Source organism: Gallus gallus, chromosome 7, assembly GCF_016699485.2.
Source record: "Gallus gallus isolate bGalGal1 chromosome 7, bGalGal1.mat.broiler.GRCg7b, whole genome shotgun sequence".
Taxonomy (NCBI): domain Eukaryota; kingdom Metazoa; phylum Chordata; class Aves; order Galliformes; family Phasianidae; genus Gallus; species Gallus gallus.
Window position 1 is genome coordinate 27668361 of NC_052538.1, and position 24398 is coordinate 27692758.

The 24398-nt window shown below is 44.0% G+C and overlaps 1 protein-coding gene across 3 annotated transcripts in view; it reads right to left on the reverse strand.

The window, feature by feature from the left end:
- The window catches only part of ZNF148 (zinc finger protein 148), a 38186-nt gene extending 16936 nt beyond the window's left edge, over positions 1 to 21250 (reverse strand). Inside the window, exons 1-4 of one of the 3 annotated variants that reach the window (XM_046943760.1) lie at positions 21143 to 21250; positions 17464 to 17543; positions 3421 to 3766; positions 2054 to 2179 (exon numbers count right to left, since the gene is read on the reverse strand). In XM_046943760.1, coding sequence (XP_046799716.1) covers positions 2054 to 2179; positions 3421 to 3750 — 456 coding nt within the window. In that variant the 5' untranslated portion in view covers positions 3751 to 3766; positions 17464 to 17543; positions 21143 to 21250. The remainder of the gene's footprint in view (positions 1 to 2053; positions 2180 to 3420; positions 3767 to 17463; positions 17544 to 21142) is intronic. The other 2 variants (XM_015289965.4, XM_015289966.4) reach the window with 2 other exon arrangements.
- Between the last annotated feature and the right edge of the window lie 3148 nt (positions 21251 to 24398).

Below are 24398 nucleotides of genomic sequence, written 5' to 3' on the forward strand. Positions count from 1 at the left end.
CTGCATTTTGATTAGTTATGACGTTTAAGGTTTTATGATAATGATGATGATCAAGGGAGTCAGAATAAATGAAATAATCTCTCTGCAACAGTAGCAAATGCTGTAGGTTCTACTTAAAACAATTTTTAGCTTTGCTGCATCCAAATTCAGCAAAAGGGAAAGTCTCAGCTAACAAATTCTTGTGCATTCACTCTGAAGGACAAGCACATTCATACGTGTGGAGGAGTGGCATGTTACAGCTCCAGTAAGCCTCTGATACAGACAGTTAGAAAAATTCTGCTCTGCAACAGCACTCAACTAATGAAAGGCTGACTGATTAAATCAAAATAAATTTAAATACCTCCAAGGATTTCTTTTCACATATTGAAATATTTTAAATAATCATGCAGAAAATACACTTAATTTCACAATTATGCTAACCCTGGGCTTTTCTACTGCATCCATTCATTGCACATCTCTTAAATCAAGAACATTAACTTTGTCAGTGCAGTTTTCATAATAAAACTAACAAGAACATGTAAATGTGTGTGTGTGTGTGTGTGTGTGTGTGTGTGTGTGTGTACACGTGTGCATGTGTGTGTGTGCATGGAAGGGGAACAAGAAGACAGGATTCATAAAAGCAACTGACTTTTTATGCATATGATGACTACATTGATATAAAATTCAAAATGTTTCCACATACTAATTGACTTCCATTTGTAAAAGTCCCAGCTGCTGTTTGGATAGAAAAATCAAGCTATTACTCCGGGAATGCTAACTGAAGCTAGAGTAGACTCTCACCTACATCAGTCCTTTCGCTTCTTTCTGCCATTCTACTCTGACAAGCTTAAAAAAAAAAAAAAGGGAAGAGAGATTGGAAAAAAAAAACAACAAAACTGTTTAACAATTCTCCTGATCATTTTTCAATCTTTTGTTATCTCAAAAGAATGACATTGACAGATTGGAAGATAAAAAGGAAGCATGCAAGTACGTGCTTGTAGAAAGAGGGACACATGCCTCTTCTACCTTGCAGTGTTTCCATGGAAGTGATCTGTGGAGGGTATTCAACCTAGATCTCCTTTTTCTATCAAAGGGACACACTCTGATGCGAAGGATTTGGAACTTGCTTCCACACCCAATCTGAAACAATCTGTCAACTTTACAAGTATACTACAAATGTCACCAAATTTGACAGTGCTTTGAAGAGGACTCAAGGGTCCCCAGCAGGAATTTTTGGAATTTTTCTTGGTGCTAGGTTGAGTTTTCCTTCTATGGGTACACAGCCTAGGTTGATTTCACAGTAGGCTTATTTAACGCTTCTGTGTGACCTCATTTTTGCATTTCATAGCATCCAGCATAGGTTCCATTTTAAATATGAAGACTGATTTGGAGAGTTACTAGAAGGTCTAACGCTGCTACCTCATGAGGTGAAATGATTCTGTCTTTATCTGAAGCGAGTCTCAGAAGAAAACCTATGTTTTCAGACATACGGGGACACATACTCTTCATGAATGGATCTACAAAGCAATTTTTGAAGTAACAAACCAGCAGCTCTCATAAGAATCTTTTGATATAAATAAATACATATATGAAGATGATTATGACCACAGAAATATTCCCTACCAGTAGATTATTTTTTGTATATTAGTCAACTTTTTAGAGTTTTCCAAACTACCATTTTAGATTTCTTTTTAGAAACTTTTCACTATGCATAAAGCATATGAAATTATCAGGCTCAAAGAAAAGCACAACTATTGTTAGACTGATACAGAGTAATGATTTATAGGTTTTCTACAAAGCTACTGACTCATAATTTAAAAAAAATATTTGGAGAGAACTCCCTGGAGAGACAGATGTTAAAATACGTCAAGGGTTCACGTTGCTAAAAAGAGTTCAAAGAAAAACACTGTTATATCAGGTTTTGTTTGGGGTCTCTAGTAAACTTCAGACCTGCATCTTTACTGAGCAAACAAACAATTTCCAGCCTCACTACTTCAAATGCTAATGAAATTAGTCATAGTAAACCAAATCTTCAGGTTCTTTTAATCTTGGTTTTGCCAAATCAATGTCTTACTTTTGCTGGTGAACGCTGTTTTCTTTTCTTCTTTTTCTGCAAATCTACTGGCTCTCGTATTTGTTTTTTGTCTCGTTTCTGTTGTTCAGATGCATCAGTAAAGGTAATTTCTTGCTTTACACTGATCTGTTAAGATACCAAGTGCCAGTTTCAGGTAAGGTTCTCACTACAGAAAAGCAATTTTTCAATTTTAGAAGATGACAAACTGCTGAAACAGAAAAGCTTTTTCTAAAGGGAGTTATCTGGTGGCTTCATTCTTTCAGAAATTTAAGTGAAAGGAATAATAAATATCTAAGTAAAAAGGGCATAGTTAATTTTCACAGTGACATTTTGATGTATCCTTTCATTCATCTCCCAAAGTCTTTTTTCCTTCTGATCTGTGGTGATTTTGAGATCAGTCTTTATATTAAAATCACTTCCATCTGTAAAACCATTCAGCTTTTCACACCTATTTTACTTTAGTCTGCGTACTGTCAATGCAAGATTTAACTGAATAGTTTATTATATATTTAAGACAGAAATATTTTTAAAGAAAACAAAAATATTGCTAACGAAGGGTTTGGTGGTGTTTTTTGTTTTGTTTTGTCTTTTCCAAAAAGTATTTCTTGAGGTAAACTTTAATGAAGAGCAAGATACTCTTACATTTTTCTAACAGCTGAACTGCCTGATCTCCAGCTAACAGAGTAGTGTTTTAACAACGCTACCTTTCTAAGGATTATTCTTCGTATATAAGGCTATCTACTTTTAAGGTCCTTGCAATTATCCTTTATGTTTGACGGGTAACAGTGATGATGTGCTGCTTTACAGACAGACGCTCTGCTTTCAAAAGGAAGTCATCTGTATTCGCACTGGGAAAGATGAGGTACGGCTTCTGTTAGATATCGAGGAGGGGCATATTTATGGTCATGTATGAAGTGTCACAGTCCAACCTGCAGTGTGAATGCAATTGCTAAGCGTCCACATACTTGGAAAACATATAAGAAAATGCTTCCTATGTCAAAAGAAACTAAACAGTACTATGAACAGCATAAACAGTATGCACCTTTCCTTAATGCTATTTATTCTGGTCTATAGTTACCCTGGAACATTAAATATATTAAGAAGAGCACATTTTAACTCGCTAATTCTATGGTAACAGCCTGATTATAAAATATTTATAAAACAGATACTCAAAGATTATACTTAATTGGAAAAAAAACTGTCCACAGACAGAGGCAAACGACATTTTTGTAAATAGCATCTATTCATAAATATTTTGATAATCAAAATCCAAACAAGCAATTAATAGATTCTTGCCAGAGTATGATAAGACTACCAGATCAAGTTCCCTAGTAAGTTCTCCCATATTTCACAAATAAATTGCTTACAGGGACATTAACAGCATACTGCAGCCCTTGAGGAAGTCTATCTTGCGTATCCATGTCATCATCATTTTTTACCGTCTCCTCATGGACCATGAGTTCATCATGTGAAATCATCTCTTGCTGTCGAAGTTCACTTTCCTGTAACACTTCGTCTGGTGCAAGAATTTCCTGGTGCGCCATAGTCCGATCTTGAAGCACCGCCTCTTGCCGTTCTCCCGACACTCCGGACTGGTCAGATACTGCACCCATCCCTACCATAGCCCTGGATGACTGCATCTGGTCTATGCCACCACATTTAAGAAATAATCCTCCCAGCTTGTCTTCAATGTTCATTCTTAAGTGCAATAACCTACAAAGAAAGTTTTAATAGTAAACATCTACAATTGGTGCTCTTGCTTAAAGTTTTTACTTAAGAACATTTTATAAGAACTCAGTCAGCACTCAACACGCACGCATGCACTCCACTCCGAACATCAGTATCCAAACAGAAGTGAAAAACTGGACGCTCAGTTCAACACTAAACGTTCTCCTTGCACACACATGCACGTGGACACAAATGAACACTTTTGAACAAAAGGTTTATAACAAAGTGCCTTGAAGTTGCTGGCAAAATCGGGAGATTAAATGAGAGCTAATTCCTCCTCCTTATTCCTTAGAAAACTGTTTTTTGGTATTTTGATTTCCCTCCCCCCCCCATTTTTATTCTGTTTCAAATAGTCTGAGAAACGCCATTGTCAGGTTGGTCCCATTCTCCCTGTTTCCTTGTTCTTTAAGTGCTCTTTCACCACCGCTACCCCAAACCATACCAGAGAAACTGGAACAGCTTAACAACCCAAGTGAGAGGAAAAGGCAACTTTCTGTCTCAACACGTATGCCACAGAAGGACTACAGAGAAGTAGAGTTTGTTTATGAAAAGGACATTCATTTCCACACCCGCTAAGCTGGCGCATTAGTCAGGAAACATTTATTCCAGTCGGGAATAGCAATACCATTACACTCATTCATGATACACGGAGACACAGAACTCCAACAAGTGTCATGACTTTACCAACTGCTTTTTACTACAGGGCAGCAGGCTTTTGTGGCTGGAAGCAGCAGCACCGAGCAGGCCCAACAGAAGCACGTGACAGACATCTGGAGGGCACCAGGCCCAGCACTGCCACCGCGTGAGGAAAGGGGTCGTCCTGATCTGCTCCACGCAGCCTCACCTCAGCACTGGCTGCAGGCTTGGGTGCCACAGTACTAAAAGGACATAAAACTATTAGAGTGCCCAAAGGATGTCCACAAAGATGGCGAAGGGCCTAGAGGGGAAGACATATGAGGAGCAACTGATGCTCAGCCCAGAGCAGAGGAGCTGTGGAGGTCTCACGGTGGCTGCAGCTCTCACAGGGAGCAGAGGGCAGCACTGAGCTCTGCTCTCTGTGAAGCAACAGGGCCCGAGGGAACGGCATGGAGCTGTGTCAGGGAAGGGTCAAGTGGGGGTGAGGGAAAGGGTCTGCACCAGAGGGTGGTGGACATGGAAAAGGCTGCCTAGGGCACAGGGCACGGCCCTGGGAGACGGAGTTCAAAGATTATCTTGATACTGCTCTCTGACGTAGGCTCTAATTTTTGGGTAGCCCTGTGCGGAGCGAGGAGCTGGGCTCAATGAACCCATCCAGCCCGGGATATTCTATGATTCTATCACCATGGGGAGCACAGTGACAGCAGCAGCACCTTTGATTCTGATGCATTTGGAATAGAAATGTGACGTTGGTATGCTATTATTCAACGGCCTCAAATTCTGTCCCCTAAGCGTGCAGCACGGTGAAATGCTCCATTCCCATTCCAACTTCAAGTGCGAGGCTATGCTTCCCTCCATACAGCTCCAGCTAACAACTTGTAATCAAAGCAATCAAGTCTGCCTGGAGCAGCCCAAGCCATCACCCTGCAAAGCCACATACCCATACCCACTGCCAGCTAACAGCCTGCCAGTTTGCTAAATCACAGCATCAAACAAACACACATCACATATTTATATTACTTTACTTTCTTTGGTGTGGTCACTTTCCAAAGCATTTTCTTCATCAGGAACATCTTCTGAAAATTCTCAACGCATCTTAAACCTTTGCAAAGCTGTGTTTATACCAAACTACAGCGAGTTCACAATAAATAGCAATCGTTATTCATTCAGGTGAGATCCTGCAGTACTTGGTAGGAATGCACACCACAGGCAGAACCAGCTGAAAAAGACTGGGAAGTTCTGCTAGACAATAATTTGTTTCAAAAACTATTACTTCCCAACCTTCTGAAAGTAAAATTCCCTCCATTTCTTAAAAACATAATAATAATCCACTTTTAACACCTTCTAGTAGCAACTCATGTCATCTAACACAAAAGTGGAATAGCATTTGTCTCTATTCCCTATGATGAGAGGTTCTAACTTTCTGTCCATCATCACGAGGCTGACAACCAGGATGGTCTGACTGCTCCAAGTTCCAAGTATTTAAAAGGGATGTCAAAAAAGCAGCTTTTCAGGCAATTAGAGATCTTTCTACTGAGCCTTACTTTGCTGAAAGTCAGGAGAACACAGCCACCAAGCTAAATCCATTTAAATATGACAACACCATCAACAATTCTAATAACCTCCCTCCTTACACCAAAAAAAAAACACCCAAGAAACAACATTTCAGAGACCAAAACAAAACAGCTATTTTTTTGTGACAGGAGTAGAAGAGAAAAAAATTTAAGAATACTTTTGCTTTCAATTTGTCCATTTTTCTTCTGCAATTTTAACACAAGGATGTTTGGTGCCTTTGAAATCTTACTCTTGATTTCCTCAGCATCTGTCTTCAAATACAGACAACAATTCCTTAATGCCATAAGTGAGTTCAGATAGCACTAGGTGAGACAAGCTTACTCCCAGTTAATCTACTTTATAGTCAGAGAATGAGGTTTCACACCTCCAAGAGAAAATGCATGCCTGGTATGCCACACAGCCACCCAGAGATACGATATAATCCATGAAGTATTTGGGGGAGGTAACTGAGAAACCATTGATAGTTTCTTACCTATAACACAACTAAAAGCCTGGGACAGCACAAAAAGCTGGGGTTTTTTTCCCCCAAGAATTTAGGTCTCCCAGAGAGATCCTGCAACAGTAGACCTTGGTGATCCGAAAAGAAGAAAAAAAAGGGTGAATTTGTCATCTTAGCAGTGTGGGGGATCCTGCGTTAAGAAACGCGGGAAGGAACTGAAGTTCTGGACAATCTGTCCCCCATGGAATCATTATTTGATAAAGGATGGCACAAAGGAGCTAAGGTTTGTTAGGTAGGGCACATTAAAAATACAGCATGGAAAGCGGACTCCAAGGAAATCAAGCAGATATATTTAATCATTTCAGTCTCTAACCCAAGTTTATTCACATTTGGGAAGTGTCTTACAGAGATCGCCATTTGCTATGCCTTTTCTTCCACTCCACAGTGAGACAGCAGCATAAGCTCACTGCAGATTCTGCAGAGGAATGATATGGGCAGGTACTGGAATACAAGAACTCAAAATAGTCAAGAGCATTCTAAGAGAAAAAATAAAATAATAATAATTAAAAAACCAAATAGAACAAAACCGAACAGTGCTAAGTGTGAGAACATGGCAGCCCTGATCTGTCTGCTCCAGGTAGTGAAAGAAACAGTTGCTCCATACGGAGGATTCTACCCTGTCACTCTGAAATTAGGTATGAATTGAGGAAATCCTGGATGAAAGCAATTTCCTGGCAGGAAGGTAGGCAGACAAATGAAAACAGAGAGACCCAAACGTTTAATACAAAAGAGCTGCTACTTTCACCAAGAGAGGTGGGCAGGCTCATGACATGCAAAATGACAGCAGAGCTGGCAAGGGGGAACAGCTGCCCAGAATTCAGTCCAGCACTAGGTGGCATTTATTGGGCTTATTAGTCCTCTGAACTGGCAATGATATGGAAACTTTTTTCTCACCCTGCTAGCAGACTTAGTAGTCATGCAAATGAAAGCACTCTGCTGTTTTCCAGTCATGATCTTGACTCATATCGGATGCTGCAACTGTGAGTGTACTGCTTATTAAATCAGGCTTTCAAACATCTGGCTTTTCATGGAAAAATAATGAGAAATCATACTGTTAGGCTGCTCAGGCTGCATATTCTAAGTGATAAAACACTGTAAGCCATATGAAACCGAGGTACTGCTTGAAAATGAAGAAACGCAAATAAAAATAAGCTATTAATCCAAGTGAGAAGCATCCCAATTGCAGCGACCTCGGTAAAACAAGAGTAATTTGTCAGCTGGCACCTTTTGGCTCACACAAAAAGAATCCTTTCACTTAAATGGAAGATGAGGAGGAGAGATGCGTTCTTGGAACAATGACAGCGTGATAAAGAAAATGTAAGTTAAAAGCATTCAGACAAGCTCACTTTACTAAGCCTGTACAGATTAAATAAATATTTTAAGTGCAAGATGCATCTGTGAGATAAAGATCAACTTATTTTGAGATTATCATGACTGAAGGTAAAATAACAAACCATACATGAACATACACAAGTATTTTTCTTGGCATAAAGCACTGTTATCCTTACTGCAGAGATATTTTCCATGGAATTCCAGAAGTTTATCAAGCTCCACCAAACAATCGTATGATTTTGGCATGTTCTTTGACTATATAGAGGGAAAAAAAGCCATCAACAAAAGTAGAGCTTCTCCAAACCTTTACTTTGTGCAAAGCATTTCACAAGAGACATCTATAGGCACACGTGGGGAAAAGAAAGATGGGAAGAGAAAGCATGGAAGAGGGCTCATCAGATATCTCAGCCCCTTCTCCTTTCACACAATGCGCAGCAGCTGCTTGCAGAGCATCTCCAGCCAGGGAACCACGCTGCTTCACTTCAAACACCGCTGCTGTGCCAAGCCCTATGGCACTTCTCAACAGCTGCTCACTTCAGTACCCTAACAGCAGTCCTTCCAAAGATCACGGTGCAGTGAGTTGGAGAGCTGAGTGGGAAACACAATATTCCCAATGAACCAAACAGCTGCCTGTGGCTCTGGGCAGCTGGTCTGGTGGCGCATAGCAGGGGGTTGAAACTAGATGATCACTGTGGTCCTTTTCAACCCAAGCTATTCTGTGATTCTAGCAAAATTATCGTAAGAGAAAAGCATGAGGGGCTTTCAAACTCGGAACTGAAAATTAAAATAAATCATAGGGACACATTAATATCTAAAAACGTCTACTTGGGATAGTGGCTGCTAGGTATTAAAACTGAAAAGACACCCTGAAGGGAAGGGACAAAACTCGACAGCCACCAGAGCACAACATGTGGTGCAGCATTTTTTCTCCACCCTGACCAAAGGTGGTGAGCAGTTACCTGCCCTGTCTCTCCTTCACTTAAGCAAGCAGTAAAGTGTTATTTAATGATCAGCAAGCACCCAGAGATGCTAATTGGGTTCACTTAAAGATCTGCTGTTTTACCTATATCCCGCAGCCTTTGGAAGAATGATTTTAAGCAACAAACTGTAGAAAGGCTACCAGTGCAAAAGGTAAAGAAACTTCAGAAAAAAGCAATGTATGGGAATGCCTGAGCATATTATTGTCTCTAAGGGCTCATCCCTATGGCCACACTACAATGATTCATGCTAAACTCGGAGCTTAAGTGAATATCAGGTAACACAAATCCACAGAATTCAAGTGAACCCAATCAGATCACGAAACGTGTCGTGGATTTTCACATCAGAAAAGATACTTGTCTGCATTATTAAAATATTGATACAGTCTAATATAAAAGGAAACACAGCTAGCATCCACAATGTCAAAAGTTCCATTTTGAACATACAGCCAAAGCCTGGAAAGTGAAAAATAATACCCTCATTAATAGTTCTAAATAAAGAACATTAAATGATGTTATCTCTTCTCCCTACTCAGAAAATAAGACAAAGCTAAAACAAAGACTTCAGAATTAACATCCATGCATTGATAGGAATGAATTAAAATGTGTCGACTCGCGGATCAGAAGGAAAGCAATCAAACACGACGTGTTGTGAAAAGGTTCACAGATCTGAAAATTAACACCTTCTGAACCAGAGCGTACGATACAGTCGCTCTTAGGACTTGTTGCACAGTTGTTCCTAAATGCCCCACGGTGCTGACTGCATGCCAGCAGCACAGGGCCTGATCCTACACAGACTTCCACTCATACTGAGCTGTGAATAGTCCTATTACAACCAACAGGATTACTCCCAGAAAATCTACTTATTGTGCATAAAATTATCCATGCATGAAAATCCTTGCCATCTTGCTTACCCTAAATTCAGTACTAGATCACCACCAGCAAAACCACAGTCTAACAGCAAACACGGCTATCAGAAAGCTTTCGATACCGTGTTAACAAAGCCATGGTTGCATTCTAAAACCCGCAGGGATGTTACCAGTGTAGCAAACTCATTAAAATGTTGTAAAATGTTACATATGACAAGCATGCCTGAGCTGAGTTTTTGTAACAATATTGCAGATATTGAATGTTCATTTATTTGTTTATCTTTAACAGCAGTTATGTTGCATAGCAAGCCAATCTGTGGCTAACTGACACCGAAAGGGGCACTTCTCCCTCCTCCTAACTGCTCCATTCTGACCCTATCTTTTGCACCAACCCTGTGCTCATACAAATAGACATTTAAACAGTTCATAAACTGTTGTGGGTTTGGGGTTTTGTTTTGTTTTGTTTTGTTTTCAGTTATTAATTTTCTTCCAGGTTATCCTGCTGAGTTGATTTACCACAAGGACTTCTCTCTGCAGCATCCACATGCTAACGGGCTCGGCCCATCTCACATAATTTCACCTTGAAAACAAATAGAAAAGAGAAATACGTTGCTTTTTTAAACCTTTTTTTTTAATGTTAAGTGGAGAAATTCCTGGGTTTCACCACTGCTCTGCTCCCTGCAAATATCTGTGAGGCATCTCTTCGTGCTCCCCCCTTCCTGTCTCTGGCACTATGCTAGTGTTATTTTACAGAAGATGATAACCTGCTGTTGCTATCAGTTACCCTTCTGGCTTAAATGGCAAAGGCCTCCATGTATCTGTGTACAACAGTATTTCTGGGGTTTCCAGACTGATTTTTAAAAATCCCTAAAATCCTATACACAAAAAGCCCTGGGAGAATACAAGATGTTGCATCCATACATACAAAAGTCTGGGACAAGTGCCTGGGTCTTCATAATTTGCCTGTCTCACCTATTGGCATTGTATGTAAGTACAATATATATAGTTTATACCACCATTGGTCCATTTTTACAATGGCCAAAATGAGTGTAAATGAGGCAGGAAAAGAAAGTCATGACCAGTTCAACACTATATTGCAAAACAGAGTCCTATCCTCCATCCTTCCAGACATCATCTGCAATTCTACAGCTCTTAAAGAGCTCAGTGGACATCCAGACCAAACACAGGTTCTGGTCTTACTCCCAGGCATCAATTCTCCAGCCACAAGACAAGAATACAGTATCCGTATCATTTCCCTGAGGAATAGTGAAAAAACCTGTCAGAATAAGCAACGTTCAGTATAGGTCGCAAGGGTGAACTAATCACTTTATAGTGTTCTTGTTCCTGTGGTCAACACAGTTCCTGAGGGAAGAAGGTGGCATACACAAGATGGAGAGGGATGCCCACATCACTTACTTAGCAAGTGAGGCAGACGAGAGTGTTTCAGCCTGCCCTGGGACCCACTCCCAGATCAGACAGCATAACCAGCATGTTTCTAACTGATACACTTGGGTGGAGAATCACACGAGGAATGGGAGAGCATGGACAGAGCTGGCATCTAGAAAAGGCAAGCACAACAGGATGACCAAAGAGAAACAGTGGATAAAACCATGATGTTGGAACAGAGCCATGAGAGACTGATGGATGTGGCTTCTTTTCTCAGCTCTGCCACTGCTCTTGGGCACATCTGTCATCTCAGCAAATCGTCTTCCCTTTCCCTGTATTTCCACTTCCTTATCTCTACAACAGAGCGATGACCTACAGAGGGCTTAGGTGTGAAGAGAGCAGCAGGAGCTATTTATGAGGGGCTCACTAACCCCTCTTTCAACGAAATATATTCATTCTGCCTTCAAAGCAAGATTAAGCTGGGCACAGTAAGAGAATGCGTTATGCAATGAGAAGAAAGCAAACAACTGAGCAGCTGCTGGTTCAGTGAGTACCATGTATCCATCCCACTGTGCGTTCAGAAATCTGGGGGTCGCCGTGGGAGGAAACACTGAGTTCACATCTCATTGAAGACCACAATATAAAAGAATTGAGCAATCTATTAGGCTACAGCAATGCAAATACACTTACTATGGTAAATTTACAGTGGCATAGGTAAAACTCCATGCTGTAATTTCAACGTTTACTTACTTATACCTAAAAACGTTCTTCCAAGTGCATACTTCTCTTGTCTGTAATATCCTTACTTAACTTCTCATTGTTTTCTAAAAGCCCATCCATAGGCATTCAAGAAAAATAATAACTACAGAAAAATTCAAGTCAATTACTTATTGGATAACATGCAAATGTAAATATAATCAAGAAGATTTTGATCCCAAGACCTTAATAGCAAAACCCACAGCTGTCTCGGAGATTCGGGAAGGCACCTCTCATTTACATACAGGACAGGATAAAGAAAGCCTTTAGGAAAATCCCAACAATAATCTAAACCATAGGTGTGATGGACACAAACAATGCATGCAAAACATCCAACTGAGCACAGACAGTATTCTTAGGTCTCACTGAAGCATTTGAAATCATTATTTACACACCAGCTCTCAGACTGTGAGGGCAGCTGTCATGTTTTGGAATACAGGAATCATTTTCCTAAGCTGCAATTTCAGCTCTAGGATGCTGGCACAAACTGAATACGCAATTTTTCCTTAACTTCATTACAGTAAACTTATTCAAGGTAAGCCTACACTCTGTGTAACATCTAGAAATAAGTTGTGAGAGGTGCTGCTGGCCCTCTGCAGGGTAACTGCTCACACGTCGAGCTTTTTCTCCTTTATATCCCAGTGTAACTTTATTGTTAAGGTGTATTTGTTATATTTCAACCACACCTTTCACCCATACATGGAACAGTAACCTCAGAAAATCCAATTAGTCCAAAACATGACAGAATGAATACCTCTCTTGTAGGAGATTCACTGTGGGCAGACAGAGCAAATTCTCTTTCTATACTGCTTTCCAAACACCACCGTGTTACCTTCAGAGGGCACTTTCAAAGCCATCAGCATGAGCAGAATATGCCAAAAGAGGCCTTCTGAAAGCCTAGAGGCAGACAGCTTGTTTGACTGCTCCACTCCTCTAACACAGTAAGTCCAACCTGCCTGCAGTAAAAATAAAGGGCTTCGGGGGACCGGTGCCACAAGATTAATACACCCAGCAACCAAAAAATACTAAACTGAACATAAAACACAGAAAATAAGCTATTTCAAGCACAAATAAGCTTAGCCACCTCACTTTTGCTAATGTAAACAAACACAAGGCACACACAACTCAGCTGATGGGAGAACTAAGCCTATGTAATAATAATCTCCTGGGGAAGCAATATAGAAACACAAGGGACAGTTGCTAATCATAATGCAGAAGATATTTCTGTAAGGTGCTTGGACCCTTCAGAGATGACAGCTCTATCAGAATATGAAAATAGTAAGTGACAGCACCTTATGTATGATTGGAAGCGGTCTTGCATTGTAAATGAATGGCTTGGGATGGAAGGGCCTTGAAAGATCACCTGGTTCCAGGGCTGGCAGCCCTTTCATTCCTTTACAGCGCAGTGAAAAAGAAGCAGCAGAGAATCTTGGGATGCTATAGTTAGGGAGGTCACTGACCAGTAGTGAATAAAATAAATCTGTAATTACTTTTCAAAGCATTCAACCTGTTATGAACAGGGTGCCATGGAGCAACTTTCATCCCAGGAACCAGGGACTGTGACCTCACTAACCACTGCCACCAGAGTGTAAGGAGAGCATCAAGCACCTCCATCAAGGAGAAAGAGAAGAGGCAGTACATAAACAGACACATTCGTACTAAAAGACAGTAGGAAATCAGCCAGAGGGGGAAGCAGCAGAAATAGATTCTAAATCGAGGATGGCAAGCAATAGGCCACTTTCTTAAAAGCCACTCTCAGAGCACAAGTGACAGACGATGTAAAATTGCCAAGGCAGCAAAGAAGTATTTGAAGAGTACAATTCTGTACAGTCAGGACTTTTTTTTTCCCCCCACACTGTTGCAACAAATCTATCACCTCCTCACAGATAACCAACAGTTGTGGTCAGACTGAATCAGCTAAGAACTATTCCTATCCTGCTTACATAAAATACCAGAATTGTAAGTCAGCCTCATTTTAATCTGCCTGATCCTCACTCCAAAGGAAAAACGACCAAAACGTCAAATCAGGTAACTGCTAACCACAGAGCCCTTCTGCAGCACATCCCCCAGGCTGTCCCACCCAGCACACCTCCCAGTTGCTGTCCCACAGTACTCCAAGAGCCACACAAAGAGGGAACCCCGCTGACTTCCATCGCATGCCCTGAGGTGATTAGTCCTCATTACAGCCTGACTGTTCTCAAACAATTTTAAAACACTTAAGCTCATTTTCAGATCAAGGCAAGCCAAAACATGAGATGTCTAGAAGTCATTTAATAAGAGCAGTAACAACAGAGATATTCTAGCCCGTTAACTAACAGTGAAAATGATCCAAAACCTGAAACTTAGGATTGTGCGCTCCTGGAGGAAAGGACTGTATAAATTGGATTCTAGCTCAATAACTTTGGTACCCTGCAGCTAATTCTCGCTAATTAAGTGTTGGAATACAGTAAGACAAGAATTCAGATTGATCAAAAGATATGATTTGTGTTTATAATAACTCCAATAATTATTAGCAACAAGAATCATGATGGTTCTCAATGCCATTAACTCACAGGGCAGCAATTAAAAGCTACCACCCCAAGCAGGTCTGGAATTTCTGAGAACCACTAGTCAAGCAACTCCACGGTGAAGCCAAGTCTTAGTAAAACACATCCAGTGCCATCCATATCTCTAAGCAAGCAGGAAAGCAACCTGTAGGGTGAGAAACATTTCTTATAGGATTTTGTTAAAGGAAAAATCCAGCATGCCCTCACCCAGGTTCCCGCAATGCACTGACATGTCCCAGAAGCAACGGGGTCAGGAGAAGCCATGCAAGCACTGGAGCAACACTGGCACATAACCGAGGATGGAAACTGAAGGGCTGCCCAATTGTACAGCAAATTTGAGGCACACGTTTACAATAGATCCCGTGCTTTTCAGATATGCAGCCATACTGTCATTATCACTGCAACTGTGGAAAGCACCGCGCTGTCCTGTGACCTTTAAGGAATGCAAGCCGGGGACAACAGAAACTGCAGGGTCAGGCAAAGGACTGGCAGATTAGGTTTTATGTTAATTGGTCCTTTTATACTGTTGCTCCTTGAAAAGCGACAGTAAAGTTGCACTCAAAGCTTCCATATATTTGACCCAATAAGGTGTACATACCACTAAGAGTGGGTTCCTACCAGGCACCAGGAAAGCCCGAACATGTCAGGTTTGCTTGATCTACTTTTAACCGTCAGATTAAGAAAACAAATCACTGGTTTTGCCTACAAATTGCTGCCTTGTCTGCATATTCAAGCAATATATTAGGACAACTGTGTGATCACCCTCTGCATGCTCCTTTCCTATAGACTCTATTTTATTCCTCCCTCCCAATCCCTTGATTTCGTGTCAAGTGTAAATAATCTGTGATTGCAAAAGCACGTATTTTAAATAAAACAGATTTATTTTCTATGAGTCATTTTAGAAGATATTACTGGCAAACTTCAGAATGTCAACAAGGAAAACAGAACATTAAAGCCAAGTAGCTTTCCTTCACTTCCTTATCCCCCTAAAACAATCCAAGCTTTCCAGATGCCCAGAAGACAATCTATAACTCACACATCTCTATGCTGAGCCCACAGAAATTCACCAGGGTGAAACTGTCAGGCTCACCAGTGACAGAGGATGCTCCAAAGAACTGCAGTCTGATACAGTTTCCTTAAGGGATGACGGCAGTCTTCCCTTATATGAATTATTCATTTTTGGTTTATATCGTTGACACAGTATTCACACAGAACACCTTTTCAGTAGGTTTTACCCAAAAAAAGAGGTTATAAGGCCACAACGCTAAGTCAAAAACCATATTCCAGACTCTTCTGGAAGATCTACGAGCGACCACATTCTGAAACAATGCCATCACACCGTGGTGTTATCATATGCAAGACCCACCTGGACACCTACCTGTGCAACCTGGTCTAGGGAGCCTGCTTTGGCAGGGGGGTTGGTCTAGATGATCTCTAGAGGTCCCTTCCAACCCATACAATTCTGTGACTCTGTGGTACCCTGATGATGGGCTGGCTCTATCCACAGTTGACCAACCGTGGTCATCACAAAACACTGCCTCGCTGTAGGAAGTGTAAGATGACTTGAGCAGAAGAAGGAGTTGCTTGAGTTTACCAATCTTTCCCAAAGAACTCCTTTGTTAAAAGGAACTCTGGACACAAAATGGGAAGATCTTAAAAAATTATTTATAGTTACTATTGCATCTATAAATGCTCAGTGCTATAAATGTCCCAGCTTAAAAGCCTGACATCCACCTCACACAGATTTCATGTGACTTTGACATATAACAGTGACCCATGCCAGAAATCAGTGTGTGTGCTCAAAAACAGGAGAGAATGACATTTCAGGAGGTCAGCAGCAAAGATGATCATTTGCTTTAGAGTACATTTACTTGAAAAATGTTGAAATCATCCACTGCATCTGGAAACAGTGACTGCTAGAACGCTTACAGGCTAAAAAGTCATCTGTGCACATCAAGTCCGGTGAAATGTACTCATCTCTTGGCTTTAATATTCCTTTTGCTCCTTTTGCAAAACTGAAGAATGCGTGCAAAGTAATGCTATGGATTCACTTGCTGAAAGCCAGACGCAAGAGTTTCCACTACCAAGGGAAGCCTGCAGAAAGCTGGCCAACGCAGGAACTGCTTCCATGCTCTGCCCCTTCCCAGCAAGCTATGGACTGCAGCTACATCCCAGGCAGCCCATGTGCTGCTCGTGTTTGGCAAAACACACTCCAGTTTATGCTGAACATTCCTCACACTCAGTGACTAAAGCTTCGGGCTGGAGATCACCACAAATACATGCAAGAAGTATTTTTTTTATACATCCACACACACATATGCACACATACTTCTTAGGTGCACATCCCCACTTTCTTGATTTGAATTTAATCCTGACAAAAGAAAAAAAAAAGTGGCATATTTTCAGGAAAATTGGGTAGAAGTTAAGATTCAAATGGTATCAAATACACTCATCTCCCTCTTCTTGCTTAAATGCTGTCAGTGAACATACAACTATGAAACTTGCCCCGCATCAGTATTTGCCATTCCACCTCTTGCACAAGGTAGCATGACCAGGACTTGATGTCACAGGCACTGTAAATGCTCCTAATTATGTCTTTTACACTAATTTTGGAGTACATAAGTAGTAAAAGTTAATATGGACTTGATGGGAAATTACTCCCATGCCATTAAGGTAGTCACTGAAGTTTTTATGAATGGACATCCACTTCCCTTACAGACGTAGCTGTCATTTGAAGTCTCCTACTCTACAGCTGTTTATCAACCTCACATCTGAGTTCAATTACACAGACATCACACTGGCCTTCCGCATCAGCACTACCAATGCTCTACCAATAGACTATTTTGCCTCACAGGTATTTCGCATGCATCTTGTGGGCTTTTTCCCCCACATCCAGACAGTTTACGTTCGCTAGGCTGCTCATAAATGACACCCTACTGCTGCTCGCAGGTTGGAACTTCTTCCCACACAGATTTCATTTCATCATCAGACTGTTTAATTCGGCACATACAAAAATGTCATCCTAGTCATAAGGAGAGAATTAGACAGCACTGTCTTCGAGTTTTCCGCATAAACTGTGACAAGACACAGCTACTGCAATACTAACACGTCTGCGGAGCATATCAGTTGCAGGATAAGGCCAGTGCAGGGACTCTGTTCAAGAGCTGTGCCTCGCTGTTTTCCAAACTGCAATGAGATCACGAAGTAATAGAAATTAGTAATCTATTAACCGTATTACATTATTAGTAAAAACCATCACCTTTCAGTATCAGTCTTGAATACATTAACACACTGATAACGTGTCGTGGATTTTTCCAAATATTTTATCCAAAATGCTGAATATCTGAATGATCCGTGAAAAATCTCTCCATGCAGTTAAGGGCTGACGTTTTAATTAGAAACAATATTGGAAAACTCACATACATTACTGTATTTAAACTCGTATGATAATTTAGAAGTTAAATAGGTTTAACGTATGACATCTGTGTATTTCATGGTATTATTGCTGATGTATAAAATATACTATGTGAGATGACGAAAAGATTGTGTATTTAAAATACATAGTGTGCTAATGAATGCAACAGATGGGAGTTTAATTGCACTGAAAGATAACCGAAATAAATTAACTAACAGAATTTGCCTAACTGAAAATAAATCTCCAAGTGTGAATGGGTTTTGTTTCATTGGAGGGAGGATTTCTCTTGGTATATACCTCCTTCTGACGCATCCCACTAACAGCCATGTCTCAGCTCCTAAAAACTACTAGGTTAAAAGTATAAACTTCAATGCCACTTCAAGGGTTTCTGCTTAGATGTCAATATATAGAAGAGGCAAACAAATTAAGACACAAGTGAATCACCACACTGATGCTTCACATCACCTTGTAACCTGGTAAAAGCAGACACCCATGGTTACTTACGTCCATGGGGCTTCACGTGTCTTCAGACAGATCAGGCTGTAAGCTAAAGGCTTGAATCTATTTCATCATAAATGATGCTGGTTTGAAAGGCAGCTACCATTAAGATCGTTAAGATGCCATGCTGAGGGAGAAAAAGTGCTTATTTTAAATAGAACTTTTCTGTGATGTTAGATCCACTTAGGAATCCTTAAAACAAGAATACTTCCAGTCACAACTACTTTTCAGTCCTTGCCCCATTCATTCAGTAGGAAAGATTTCTGAGTTCAGACAACCAAATCAGACACCCTGACCTCAAGGTTATGGTCTCCAAAACACCACCACTACGTCTACTCATCAGCTATATGTATGTTATTACTTCTTATCTCATTTTTGTTACTACACACAGAAAAAAAAAAAACATATTTTATATTAGAGCCAAAATTAAATCAAACTTAATTCCAAACTAAGATAAACAATTAGAGACTTCTGAGCCTGATGAAGGGCCACCCCGCACAGCTGCTCACCCAGCCACGTCTCCACTGGCAATATTCGCAGTGGGACAGCAGCACAGCCACGCTCCTCACAGGAGCATCACTAAACTAAACACATCTCTAACTTCCAGCAGCAGATACAACCCCGCTCTGCTCTGCACCACAGTACTAGAATACAACACACCTTCCCTCCTCATTAGTAAATTTTAAAATATTTTACCTAGATCAATAAGCTACCAACTAATATCCTGAACTTCACTGCTCCCAAATTGACATCATCAAACCTGTAGTGCAAAGACCTCAGCTAGAAGCGAGCGAGGCTCTTTCAGATGCAGTGTTATCATGTTTCACTGGAGATATAAATCCTAAACACTCCCATAACTCAGCTGTAACATTACTGGTACACAGACGTTCACAACTGCAAGTACAAATTTCCAGCCCCTGCGGTTTTATTGCGCCAACTCTCTACATCATACGCACGCTCCACACAGCCTTCAATCATAATATCAATGAATGTATACACTGAACAGGGCATGAAAACCACCTTTTAAGAAACTACATAACACTACAAAAGGCTCCTTCACGCAAACAATTTAGCCTGCCATGTAACTTGGAACATTTGGAGTAACTTTTCTTCCAGATAATATTTTTTTAATCATTCTGGTCTTCAAGTAGTGACTTACCTACTTACGATTTGATTTCATAATCCGTTATGTTAGGGATTTTTCATCAATACAGTATGTTTTCACTATGGCAGAAACTGAACACATGAAGGACAATAACTAAGGTGCAGATTACACATCCATGTGTTAAGTCAGGCCCGAGCCCCAGGAGTGAAGACAGAACAAGTAGATGAGAGCTCAGTACAAGAGGCCAGTTTTGTCTTTTTCAGCTTCATTCAGCTCTATGAGCTCACTAAGCACATGTATATTTGGGGATGAGAAGCTTGCAGGCATGCAGAAAGGACGACAAAGAAAATACCTCTGGAAACTGAACACACGTGTACATTCCGCTGAATATTGACCACGAGGACACAAGAACTGTTTGCAGGGAAATGGTGCGAGTGAAGAATTGATTTTGTAGAACTTTCCTCAATCACTGCAGCAGGAGCAAGGCTGCTTCTGTGACAGGCCTGACTGAACCCCATGCACTGAGAACCAGCAGTGCCCATAGATACCGGCTGCAGAGCTGGGGGCTGCCCTGCACTGCCACCGTTCCCCAGCTGACAGCTGTCACCAGGAGCGCGCTGAGGCCGGATGCTGGAGAACCAGCACTGCCTGGAGGTATGTCATGTTTCCTCCTGGCGGGACAGATTTTAAGTCTAGTTTTGGTCATTAATGGACCTAGCCTGGTTTTGAGAACAGCGTTAAGAACGCCTGCAGAAGATGATGTAGGTTAGCACTCCTCTCCTCCCAAACGCGCGCGGAGCGAAAGCTGTATCACTTACAGGAGTGAAATCTGATCTGGGCACTCCAAGATGTGGAAGCAGGGCAGGCCCAGGTACATGCTGCTAGCCAGCACGCACAGCCTGCCTGTCATCTGCGGGCAACTACAGCAAACAAAGCCACTGAGATCCCATTTGCGAGAAGACCGTGCTGCTCTGCGATCCGCCGGTCCCAGAGGTCGCAGTGCCGCTGGAGAGAAATGAAAGCTCTCTCCCACCTACGGCTCCCCGAGCCGGGATGTCACATGTGCACACGCACAGGGAGGTCACGCTCCAGGTAGGCTTCCAATGCAAAACCACTGCTGCCATCGCCGGGCTCCGCATATTTATCCTACCCTTGCGCAAAAACACCTCTGAGCAGCACCCAAAATGAGCCGATCGGAGCGATGATTTACGCCTGCAACGCGAACGCCTTCCCTTCTTACGAGCCAACGAAGAAAGGCTTCGCCGCGCTCGCCCCCGAGGAGGGCTGCAGCCACGGGGCAGGGAAGGCCGCGCGTGGGGGCCGGCGCTCGCCAGGAGCCCCCTCGCAACTCGGCGGCTTCACCGCTTACACCGCGAACAATGGGCCCCGGGAGAACCGGGGAACGCAGCCCGCCCGCCTGTCCGTCCGTCCGTCCGCCCGCGGCCCTTTGTCCGCCTGTCAGCGGCCGCTCCGCGCTCCCGGCGCAACGCGTCGGCTCCAACCCCTCCCGGGCGGCCCCGGCGCGGCCGTGCGCTCCCGCAGGCCCGGGCCCGGCGGCGGAGCGGGTCAGCAGCGCTCCCGCCGCCTCCCTCCTCGGAACGGCCTCTCCGGCGCCGAGCGCGGCCTACGCGGGAGCGCCGCGCCGAGAACGAGCCGCGAGGCGCCGCTCCCCTCTCCTTCTCCTTCCCCCTCCCCGGTGCACCCCCGGCACGGCGGGCGGGCCCTCTCGGAGCCGCGCGGCTCCCGCTGCCCCTCGCCGGCACTTACCGGCCGCGGAGCTGCGAGGAGAAGGCGGGCCGGGACGCGGCGGCGGCGCGGGGCGGCTCAGAGCAGCCGTGCCGCGGCCCCGGGCATGGCGGGGCGCGGGGGAGGGGAGGCGGCGGCGGCGGCGGCGGCGGCAGGGGGGGGGAGGGGAGGCCGAGAGGAAGTTGGCGGCGGCGGCTTCTTCCTGCTCCGGCGGCGCCGGCCCTCAGCCTCCTGCTGGCGGTGACAGCGACAGCGCGGCCAGAGCGCCGCCGCGCCGCGGTGCACCATGGGAAGGCGCCCGGAGGACCGGCGGGGCGAGGAGCGGAGCCGCGCTGAGCGGAGCGCCCGCAGGGTTACGCGCGGGTCAGCGGGCGGGAGCGCGTCCCCGAGCCGGGCGCGGTCAGCGGGGGTGGGCTGCGCGCTGCGCTCCTTCTCTTCGCTTCCATCCTTGGTTTCCGTCCCGCTCGAGGTGCGTGGAGCAGAGTTGTCAGTGCCTCGGTGCCGGCGGAGATGGTACGGCGATGCTGGAGGGAACTACGCCGCGGTTCCCCTTCTCCCCGTGGGACGCGGCCAGCAGTGTGCGTGAAGGGGCTGCGGCCAGAAGTCCCGACCCTCCGTGATCGCCACAACCCCACATGATCTGGGGAACGACCGGAGGCCGCATCTCCCTCACGTGCAGCCGTTCCTCAGAACAGCTCCGCACCCAAAGCGGTTGCACCCGCACGGCTCTGTGTGGCGGCTCCTCAGCTTCAACAGCGGAGGGCTTCGCCGTGGCTGTACTCGGCCGTGGGGGGGCTGCGCCTCGAGTGCTGTGTTCGGTGTTGGGCCCCTCGCTGCGAGAAAGACAGTGGGGCCATGGATCACGTCCAGAGAAGGGCAGTGGAGCTGTGAAGGAGCTGGAGAACATCTCATGGCGAGCAGCTGAGGGATCTGGGATTGTTCAGTCTGGAGCTCAGGGGAGACCTCAGCACTCTCTGCAGCTCCCTGAAGGGAGGCTGTGTTGGGTGTTGGCCTCTTCTCCCACGTAACAGCAGTAGGCATTAAGATGTGCTGGGGAAGTTCAGGTTGGATGTTAGGAAACATTTCTTCTCAGAAAGAGTGGTGATGCACTGGCACAGGCTGCCCGGGGAGGTGGTGGAGTCATCACCCCTGGAGGCATTCAAGAACCATGGAGATGTGGCACTGAGGGACACAATGGGGATGGCCTGGTGGTTTGACTGCGTGATCATAGAGGTCTTTTACAACCTTAACTATCCTATGATTCCCCCAGCCTGCGTGCCCACTGGGACCCAGCCAGCGGTGCATGTGAAGGGACAGCAGCCATGGGATGCCTTGATGTCCAGCCAGAAATCCAAAATCAACAGACGGTCATCTCATTGATCGTGGTGTTCTCCATGACTCCAAACGACATGGGGAACTGCTGGAGGCCAAATCTCCTTAGGTTCCTTGGAACAGCTCTGCACCCGAAGCGTCTGCACCTCCACAACTTTGTGTCGTGCGTGGTTCCTCATGAGGCCTTCAGCTTCATTCTCTTCTAGGGCTTACAAACACTCCTATGTTTCTCTAAATAAAGTCTTTAGCCCAACGCCACGCTTAAACACGTGCTTAACTAAATTGCTTGATGTCACTTGCTTATAATTAAGCATGTGCTTAAGTGCTTTGCTGGATCAAAGCCAAAATCCACGTAAGCTGTATTGGGTGAAATTTACCAGCTTCACAAGGCTTAGCTTTGTGACTCACTCAATCAGCAGCAGCCCAAAGCGTTTTGCCAGAGGCTCAGTTGTTCCCAGGTTGTCCTACAGGATCGCCCTGTCCCCACCACAAGGCTCACGCCCTTTGTTGGGTCCTGTTAGGATGAGGATGCATCTGCCTGGTGAGTGAGCAACGCTAAATTACTTCATGTAGGGCTTCTAGTTCCTTTTAACGTGCCTTAATAAGATTCTACAGCCCCATGCAGGTCATAGATGGTGCCATTTAGTTATGGTGTAATAAACTGCATTAAGAAAGAGTTGACGACATGAAGACCCAGTTTGAAGATCTGCCCTGACTTTATGCAATAAGTATATTTCATAATAATTGCACAGACTCTGCACAAACAGAGGAAGGAGTTAATAAAACGTGGCTACAGCTCATGCAGTCATTTAGTTCTACATAAATACAAGAAGCGTCATTAACCTGCTTGCTGAATAATCACAGAATCACACACAGAATTGTAAGGGGTGGAAGGGACCTTTGGAGATCACCTTGTCTGACCCTCTACTAATGTCTTGGGTTAGAAGGGATCTCAAGGACCATCAAGCTCCAACCCCCTGCCACAGGCAGAGCCACCAACCTCCATATCTAATACTAGACCAGGCTGCCCAGGGCCCCATCCAACCTGGCCTTGAACACCTGCAGGGACGGGGCATCCACAACCTCTCTGGGCAGCCTGTTCCAGCACCTCACCACTCTCTTGGTAAAGGACTTCCCCCTGATATCCAACCTAAATCTTCCCTCCTTCAATTTAAAACCATTTCCCCTTGTCCTGCCATTATCTACTCTTGTAAAGAGTTGACTCCCCTCCTGTTTGTAGGCTCCCTTCAGGTACCGGAAGGCTGCAATGAGGTCACCCCGCAGCCTTCTTTTCTCCAGGCTGAACAAGCCCAGCTCCCTCAGCGTGTCTCTGTAGAGGAGGTTCTCCAGCTCTCTGATCATCTTTGTGGCCCTCCTCTGGACCCTCTCCAACAGCTCCCTGTCTTGTACTGAGGGCTCCATACCTGGACGCAGTACTCCAGATGGGGCCTCACAAGGGCAGAATAGAGAGGGACAATCACCTCCCTCTCCCTACTGGCCACCCCTCTTCTGATGGAGCCCAGGTTACCATTTGCTTTCCAAGCTCCAAAAGCACGCTGCTGGCTCATGATAAATTCTTCATCCACCAGGACCCTCAGGTCCTTCTCTGCAGGGCTACTTTCGAGGATTGCTCCTCCCAGTCCGTATGTACGCCTGGGATTCCTCCAGGCTTTTTAAAGCTTTTAAATTTCCAAAAATAGAGTTTTAGAAACTGAAGGAAGCTGTACATAGACACAGCTTGATTTTTTTTTTTCCCTTCAAAGACAATTTGGTGATTCCGTTCATTTATACCTGTCAAAAAATAAAAAATATCTTGTGAATTTCATTAGGTCTGAATCAGGAAGTTCAGCACTAAAACCTTCTTTTAAAATGCATGGAGCAATTACAGCTTTCTGCAGGGTGAGCACAAGCCTTCCTCCAAGGACGCATCAATTAGAACCCGCTT